This window comes from Echinops telfairi, unplaced genomic scaffold (assembly GCF_000313985.2).
Source record: "Echinops telfairi isolate 266 unplaced genomic scaffold, ASM31398v2 ScPeMD7_7458;HRSCAF=8496, whole genome shotgun sequence".
NCBI classification, from domain to species: domain Eukaryota; kingdom Metazoa; phylum Chordata; class Mammalia; order Afrosoricida; family Tenrecidae; genus Echinops; species Echinops telfairi.
In genome coordinates, this window is record NW_022111358.1 from 36,446,585 (window position 1) to 36,455,679 (window position 9,095).

At 46.2% G+C, this 9,095-nt stretch overlaps 1 protein-coding gene across 1 annotated transcript in view; it reads right to left on the bottom strand.

Annotated features, from left to right (window-relative positions):
• BPTF (bromodomain PHD finger transcription factor) overlaps window positions 1-6,174 on the bottom strand; it is a 136,743-nt gene extending 130,569 nt beyond the window's left edge. The window contains exon 1 of the mRNA XM_013005820.1: window positions 6,127-6,174. Within this exon, the coding sequence (XP_012861274.1) occupies window positions 6,127-6,174 (48 nt within the window). The remainder of the gene's footprint in view (window positions 1-6,126) is intronic.
• Between the last annotated feature and the right edge of the window lie 2,921 nt (window positions 6,175-9,095).

A 9,095-nucleotide genomic window follows, 5' to 3' on the forward strand; every position in this document is an offset into this window, starting at 1 on the left:
CATTGTGTCAAGCACATTTGTACATATGTTGCCACCATCATTTTCAAAACATTTTCTTTCTACTTGAGCCCTTGATATCAGTTCCTCATTCCTCCCCCTCCCCCAGGAACACATCCTTTAGGACTCCCACCAGTCTCTATTCAAACCGTTAAGCTTGGTCTTTCTGAGTTTCCTTCCACATTTCCCTCCCACTCCATTCAGGTCCTCCTACTGGGATCCCTTTTAGAACAGTCGGTGGTGATAAACAGGCGCTTTCTCGATCCTCTGATCTCAGGGTCCTTCTTAGGTTCGTGTTGGCTGAGGTTGCCACGGTCCATTGGTCCTTAGGACTCACGGTTTCCGTGCCTCTTCACTCTTTGCTCCTGGTGGGAAGCGACTAATAGTTGTGCCTTAGATAGCCTATATTAATTTTTAAACACTGCATACCATTCAAGAGATACTAGACCAGATATAACTCTTGACCTTTTTTAGATGCAAGCAAGAAAAATCACCTCCTGCTCATTTGAACAGAGAGGATCTGGGCACCTCCAGAATTTCGGGTTCTAAATGTCAGTGGAATCCAGGCTCCCCAGCTATGGTTTTCACTTCCGGAGCCAAGTGAATGTTCCCCGGACCCTTCAGTTCCATAAAGCCAGCTGTCTTCTGGTGTTTGCAATAAGATCTAGTGAATCAAGCAATCCAAACCCATTGACTGCCCTTGCAGTTCTGACCCATCACTCATTACCTGATAGAACAAAGTCGAATAGCCCCATGGCATTACCCAAGGCTGTAATCGTAACAGAATGGGAGCCCGGGTGGTGCAGTGGTTTTGCTGTTGGGTGGGGCACACATGGTCAACAATGAGAAACCAGCAGCAGCAGCTCTTCAGAGGAAGACCAGGCTTTCTACTCCTGTAACCAGTTACAGTCTCGGAAACCCACAGGGACTCACAATGAGCCAGCATCGACTCAATGGCAGGGACTTTTTTGGAAGAAGCTAACGTCCACATCTTTCTCCCAAGGAGTGGCTGGCACGTTCAAACCACCACTGATCTCTCAGTCAGCAGCCAACCACATCTGGGTCAGCAGCTGAGGCCGTCCACCACTGCACCCTCCAAAACGGATGCTTTTTAAATGTTGGCTTTTTTTGTTGCTATTGTCGTTGCTTGCCCTGACCCCTTCTAGTGACTTCTAGTGAATCTAATAGGATAGCCAGTTTCTTTCCTTCTTTGTCAAGTTAGTTCCATGGTCAGATGCCATGATGGTAAATAAGATATTCCCAAAGTCCATGTAGGAAGATCATGGTAATAAACACTTGGCTAATGGGGAAAGCAAATCCAAGCTTGGTATAGTCCTCTTCCCAATTAAATTGATCCACTGCCCTGGCCAGGATAGGCGCTATGATAATGACCCTCTTCCACAGTGGGCGCTCAGAAGTGGCAATTGCCAGGACTGCTTTGCAGAGGGGAAGTACACGCTGAGCCCATTAAAACCCTGGTCCCAGCCCCTGTCACCATTGTATAAGACCCCGTTGAAGCTGGCACTGGCTTATCTGTATCCACAGGTGGGTCTCCTGGTGAACTAACATACTAATGCTTCCTTAGCATTAGTGGCGTTTCCTATGGGGTGCAAACGCTACCCCTTTCTGGTTCTATTCTGAGAATTTCATCTATAGGCTTCTTTCTAAAACTCCTTGTCAAAAAAACAAACAAACAAAAAAAAAACTCCTTGTCACCAATTCTCTCAAGGCCCTGGCCACCTAGCCAAATGGACACTGCCCATGACTTGACGGAGAGTCTTTCTCAAGGCAAAGAGACCCACGAGAACGGCTCAACGCTCTGTCTTCTGGGAAGACGTCCTTTTGCCACTGTCATTCAGGACCACTTCCAAGTGTAGCTGCAACATTTTCGTGGTACCTTCCAGCTGATGGTATCCGTAAGACCACCTCAAGGGCCATCTTTGACATCTAATCATCCCTTCCTACTCAATACATTTTCTCAGTCACAGACCAAGCCCCACACCTTTCCTAGAACCTCCTGGTATCTATTTCTTTAGTAGCTGGGTTCTTGGTTGCAGCCAACAGAATCCAACCGCATCTGCTGGAAGCTCACAGAATCACCGAGAAGGCCCAAGAACCAGGCTCAGAGGCTATCCAACCAAGAAGATCTCAACCAGCCTGGAGAATCAGGCCAGGGAAGGCAGACGCGGCTGCTGCTGCACCCTGCCACAAAGGCCTGCTACAACCACCTACACTCGGTCCTGGCCACTGCTTCAAAGCAATTCTAGCTTCCTCAAATAATCTGCTCACCACTGTTTGGGGAGGAACACAGACTGATGCTAGCTGAAAAATTAACTCTTCCTCTTTCACCCTTTCTCCAAAGATGTTGCAGCTTTGGACGTGCCCGTTCAGAGAGAGAGCATGATCAACCTATTCTGATTTGCCAGAGACTTGCCTAGTTTTAACCAGAAAAATCCTGCATTCCAGGAAGCTCCTGAGTCCCTGGCACTCTGGGTAGCATGTCACCATGCAGGGAGGTGTCCTTTATAAAAAGTCTTGCAAGGGCAAAGGCCAGCGGGCATCAGAGTGTCTTAGCCAATCAAGCAGAGACAGCTTGTGAATACTGGGTGTGGGAAGGTGGCAGCTACTCCCTAGGGGCCTCCTGTGTCTTTGTGGGACAGGTGGGGGCAGTGAGGCAGTGAAATTTGGGTATAAGGCTAATGTGATCTCATTTCTACCCATGGACCCCGAAGAACCAGAACCAGCAGGAAATATTTACATAAGTGAGATCACTGAAGAACGAGATGTTGTCTGAGCCTGTGGGGGGGGGGGGGAGTCTGTGACTAACAAGTTCCCAATTGAATGACTGTGATATCCCATCAAAAAGATTGTCAGTCTGTTTCTCTATTATAAGTAACACTTCCATGAACATCTTTGTGCTCAATGTTGGGGGTTTTTTGTTCCTTATATAAGATGTTTAAATACCAACATAAAAGTACTCCTCATTAAGTTTATACTCTGTGCCAAAGAGGAGCCCTGGTGGCACAGCAGTTAAGCGCTCTGCTGCGAATTGAAAGGTGGGGTGATTAGAACCCATCAGCCCCCTCCATGGAAGAAAGATAGGGCAGTCTACTTCTGTAAAGAGACACAGCCTGGGGGTGTGTAAAGAGACACAGCCTCTAGGGTCGCTGGGAATACAGTCAACTTGATGGGTTTGGGCTCAGCACCTGAGTCTGGCACCTCCTTTTTTTTTTTTGTAGCGTATGTGTGTTACAAAAGCACCCACATCCTTTTCTATTTTACGTTTCCCCCATCAAAACACTTGCTTCCACTGCAAGGTGGGGGTGGACCTCTAGCTCTGACTCAATTCCTTTCAGCACCTCCAGCATGGCCTAGTAGAGATTCAGGCAAAATGGATGGTTGAATGTTGTATTAGAACAAAAAGAGAAATCAGTTAGTAGAACCAGAAGCCAAAAGTCAAAATCAAACCCACTGCCATGGAATCGATCCCTGTTCATAAAGAGTCTCTAAGACAGAGTGGCCATGCTGCCAGGGCTAGAAAGCTTCACAGAAGCAGACTGCCCCATCTTTCTCCCACAAAGCAGCAGGTGGATTTAAACCAGCAACCTTTCAATGAGCAGCCAGGCACTTCCCCACTGTGCCACCCAGACCCCGGGACTGAGCAAAGAAGCAGGCTGCAGATGGCTTGCAGGGGCTGGGACAGTGTAACGGGGGAGTGGATAGTCTTGTTGGTGTTCAGAGAAGGGGATATTGTCTGGGGAGGGGATAGAGGAGGATGGAAGCCAGCTAGGCAAGCCATTCTCTAGGTCGAAATATCAAACAATAAAGACAAGCTTTACTTGGCCAAACGCTGCTAACTAGCAAAACTAGCCCTAAAAAGTGTGTGTGTGGTAAAATCCACACATAACACAGAATTTACTATTTGTGACATTTCGTGCATTCACAACGTTGTGCAACTAGCACGTCTATCTAGTTCCAGAATCTTCACCATGCCAAAAGGAAGCCTTCCTGACTGGGCAGTCACTCCTCATTTCTCCTCCCCAGTCCCTGAAAAGCCCACCCAGTCGCTGTCCATCCACTCCTCCTCATGGCACCCCCATGTGGACCAGCGCGAAGCTGTCCTCCCTTGTTTAATGACTACTGACCGGAAGTGGAACACCAAGAGCCTTTCTGGGCTGGGGGATTGGGTACGCACATTCAGTGGCATGGGGATGTTCAGGGGATGCCTTCATTCATTCCCCCAACAAATCTATCTTCCACCCTTTGCATATGCCAGTGGATACACAGTGCTCGATGGGTTTAGAGAAGGTGGGCAGGAGAGGCTTCTCTCCTCTGCGGAGGTGACATGTGAGTTCAAACTGAACCATGAGGACAACCATCCAAGAGAAGGACATACAGTGACCCCAGCATGCCTGCGAAGCCAAAAGGAGACTAAGCCTATTGGAGCAACTTCATGAGCCTGGACCAACCTCTTGATATCGGTCTTCCCATCTATGAAAACTAGAATTATTATAAGACCCGCCTTATGAGGATTAAATGAAGCTACGGGCATCAAGAGCCAGGCAGTGTTGAACCCTCCAAACCAAGCCAAACTCACTGTCATTCAGTCGATTCCGACTCACTGTGACCCAGTGAGACAGAGCAGAACTGCCTCTTTGGGTTTATGAAACATAAAGGCTTTATCGGAGTAGACACTGGAGTGACTAGTGAGTTTGAACCACTGACCTCGTGGTCAGCAGTTCAATGAGTAGCCCACTTTGCCATCAGGGCTCCTTTTGTCTGAAACTAGTAAACCATTAATCACCATCCACTGTCATGATGATGGTAGTGAATGTTTTATTATTTGACAAATGAGAATACTGAGAAATGCATGGGAGGGACTCTGGTAAAGTTCATGTAAATACTTTGAATTCAGTCCTGGGGCCGCCACATGGTAGCATAATTTGCATAATTGCTTATTTCTCTGAGCTTTCGTTTGTTTTGTTTTGTTTTTCTCATCTGAAAAATTAAGCTAAAAATGCTACTTATTGAACTATTGAATTACATGATCTGTGAATTATATACCAATAAAATAGTCTTGTTTTGTTTTGTTTAATGATACTTATCATATTCAAAGTGACACTCACTGCCATCAGATCAATTCAGAAGATCTATGCGACCCTATAGGACAGAGCAGAACTGCACCTGTGGGTTTCTGAGATTGGGACTCTTTATGGGAGCACAAAGCCTCATGTTTCTCCCTCAGAGAGGCTGGTGGTTTCAAACCGCAGACCCTGTGATTAGCAGCTCAACTCATAGAGCAGTATGCCACCAGGGCTCCTCAACTTATCACATAAGATTGTTTTAAGGATGAAATGAAATACCACACATCAAGCACTTAACAAAAGGATCCAGTAACATGGATGGTCTCAAAAAGGTTAGCATTCATTGCTGTGTTTTATGTATGTCAAAGTTTTGGGGTTGTTTTTTTTAACTCCTGTAAAAAGTTAGTCTTGGAAACCCACAGGGGCTCTACCCTGTCCTATAGAGTCTCCATGAGTGGGCATCGCATTTTTGGATGGCAGTGAGTTTTTAGATATGACACCTCTTAGTCTTGAGGACAGGAGCCCTGGTGATGTGGTGGATGACACATTGGGCTGCTAACCTTAAAGTCAACAGTTCTAAGCCAACAGCTGCGTTGTGGGAGAAAAGTTAGGCTGTCTATTCCCATAAAGAGTTACCTTCTCAGGAACTCACAGAGGCAGTGGTGCCCCGTCCAGAATCCATGTCCAGGGTCACTAGGCCACAGAATGGACTCAGGGAAAGGAGTGTGGTTTTGAGTTTGGTCTCCCTGAGACGTCACCCTGGCCGTTTGATGATACTCAAGTGGCCTTAGGACTATTGTCGTGTTTAAGATGAAACTGGGGCTCTGGCTGGAGCGCCTTTAAAGGTTTAGTCTTGTTTTTTCCCCAACAGCTTTATTGGCTTATCATTCACATATCACACAATTCAATAGATTAATCCCATCCAGAGCAGCCATAAGCAGAGTGCCTTTCACTTCAGGCACTAAAGCCTTTGTGATGATCTTCCTGTCTGTATTGACCTTACCAGTCTGTCTGTCTGTCTGTAAGTCTGTCTGTAAGACCTTACCAGTCCTTTCAGCTTTACATCGATGTTGTAGTTACTGTTGAACTTCATTCGTAAAATGATGATGATTAAAAAAAAAGGATGAATTTTAAATTATTTTTAATTACATAGGTCGGAATTAGTATACTCTCATTTAAAATTTTAAAATGAAAGCCATAAGATGCCACTGCACAGCCCTTAAGGTGGCTGTAAGGAGCCCTGGCGGTGCAGTGGGGGAGCACTGGGTCTTAGTGCTTACATTCTGATCACCCCATTTGTATAAAGCTATGACAGTAAAAGCCCAAAATCCATGTGCAGAGTCCCCAGATAGATGAGGTCTTCATTGAATTCCTTCTGACATCGACCAGGGATACAAACAGTCTGGCCCTCAGGCAGAGTGCATGGAAAATAGATCACCTCCAACCCGTCTTGCCAGCGGAGGCAGGAGCAGTCTTTCTTAGGGGCTTGCCAGGGTGCCTCCCTGATGGGAACCATCTTAAGGGTGGCCAAATAATCATGAGTTATGCCCTCACCATCTTGGTTGGAAGGTCCTGGACCAATCTTGTGCACTCTTCTAACAGATTGTATGTGCCCCAATCATGGTTCTAGTCCTGCTTCTATAGTCCCACCTGTAACTGTGATGGAACCCCGTGGCATAGTGGGTTGCTAGTTGGGTTGCTAACCTCAAGGTCAGCAGTTCAAAACTACCAGCCACTCTGAGGGAGAAAGATGAGGCTACTGACTCTCGTCAAGAGTTAGTCTCATAAACCTACAAAGGCATTTCTACCCTGCCCTACAGGATCGCACTGAGTCAAAATTGACTCGATGGCAGTGAGTTTGGTTTTGGTTTGTAGCTGCGATGTGTTGATAAGCATCCCCACCCTCATCATGCTGTTGGGACAGTTTCCTTTGCCCTCCCAAGTCCTTAAAGTTCTGCGTGTCAGGTAACCCTTGGACACCATTGTGACCTCATCCAGATGATATGTCTCTGTGTGGTCTTTGTCCCATTTAAGACAATTAATGTTTTTCTTACATTGTATTTGAAATTTGAGGTCTTTTTTTGTATCCTAAAACAGTAAGTGGGTAGATTGGTAGAGAGAGAGACATAAAGGAAAGAGAGAGAAAGATATTGTTGTTATTGTTGTTGGGTATAGTAACATTCACTTTATTACTGTCATCTGGAACTAAGCCCAAAACACCTGTAGTCCATTCATCAAACTGTCTTCGTTACCTCGGGCTACTGTAACAAAAGATATTATCACGTGTGTGGCTTTAGAGAAGAGACATTTATGCTCTCGTTCTTCTGGGGGGAAAATTACAGAGCCATTGGCACAGTGAAAAAGTAAAGTTTTTGGAGAGGTCTGAGGGGCCAGCCCCAACCCCAACTACATGGACACCTCCCCCTCCCCCCAGAAGAATTTATTCCAGAGGACAGCACTGAAACTGCAGCTCTGGGAGAGGGACATGTCTGATCAGAGCACACGGGAGCAGATGAAGGGAGAGGAAGAGACAGTGGAGCACATCCTGGCCCACAAAGCCTTGAGGACGATATTCCTGCTCAGAGCAGCCAATCCACAGAGAAGACCACATGGCCGGCCCCACTATGAGACACAACGTCCCTCACTGACCCATAGCCCTACAGGGGACAACACTGGAGACACAGGATGGGAATTGCACCCGATCTGATCCCACCACACCGAGGCAAAACACTAAGGGTGTGCAACAGATCAGCAAGGGGAACGGAGCAATGATGTCCCCAAGGAATACCAAAAATAGACTTTGGGGCCAAGGTATGGCACCCCATCAGACTCGACCAGAAAACACTCCTAAAGGCCAACGAACAGTCCTTGAACTAAAAAAAAAAAATTATTTATTTTAAATAATAATACATTTGTAGTTTTAAGTGTGAAAATCACGAAGAGAAATGCACCTCAGTTTTGCTTTGCAAGCAAATAAACTGACTGGATGATCCTGGGATCAGCTCCTTTCCTGAGTGTGGTGGCTCGCTGCTGCCAAGCCAGTTTTTCACAACAGACCAAGACACCGCCCGGTCCTGCACCAGCCTCACCATTGTTGTGTTGGAACTACTTGTGGCAGCCCTGGGTCAACCCATCTTGTTGAGAGTCTTCCCCTTTTTTGCCACCCCTCCACTTTACCAAGGGACAGGTCTCTGCAGATAACGCGTCCAAAGTACATTCGGCAAAGTCTTTACTCCTAAGGAGCATTCTGGCTGTAGCTGTACTTTTGGCAGTTCACACAGTACTCTCAGTGTTCTGTGCCAGCACCTTACTGACGGGAGTTGTTAAATCAAACCTACAAAATACTGCCATAGCAACACCTGAATTGGTGTTTGGACAACCCACTGATCTAGGATGGTGATTCAGCTTTGGACTACTAATGGAAAGGTCAGTGGTTTGGCCCCTCCTGCTGCTCTGAGGGAGAAAGAAAGAGTAGCAGCCTCCTTACCATAAAGATGTGCATCCTTGGGAATGAGATAGGACCGTTGTACTTGGATCTCAAACACCACTGCTATTGTCAAGGCCAACAGGATAGCACTGAGTTGAACTGCCCCCTATCGGGTTCAGAGACTGTTTAGTGGGTGCATGGGAGTTGATGGTGGATCCAAGTAAAATTAAATCCTGTCTTTTCTCCATTTATCATGGTGTTGCTTACTGGTCTGGTTGGGAGGATTCTTTTTTTCTTTCTAGTGAGATGTAATCCACACCGAAGACTGTGTTCTTTGGGCTTCACCAGGAAGTGTTTCAAATCCTCTTTGCTTTCAGTAAGCTAGGTTGTGTCAGCTATACCGTTTTGTTTTTGTTTGTTTTTTTAATCATGTTATTGGGGCCTCGTACTATTTTCACAATCCATACATTCATCCACTGTGTCAAGCACATTTGTACATTTGTTGCCATCATCATTTCAAAACATTTTCTTTCTACCTGAGCCCTTGGTATCAGCTCATTTTTCCCCTCCCTCTCTCATGAACCCTC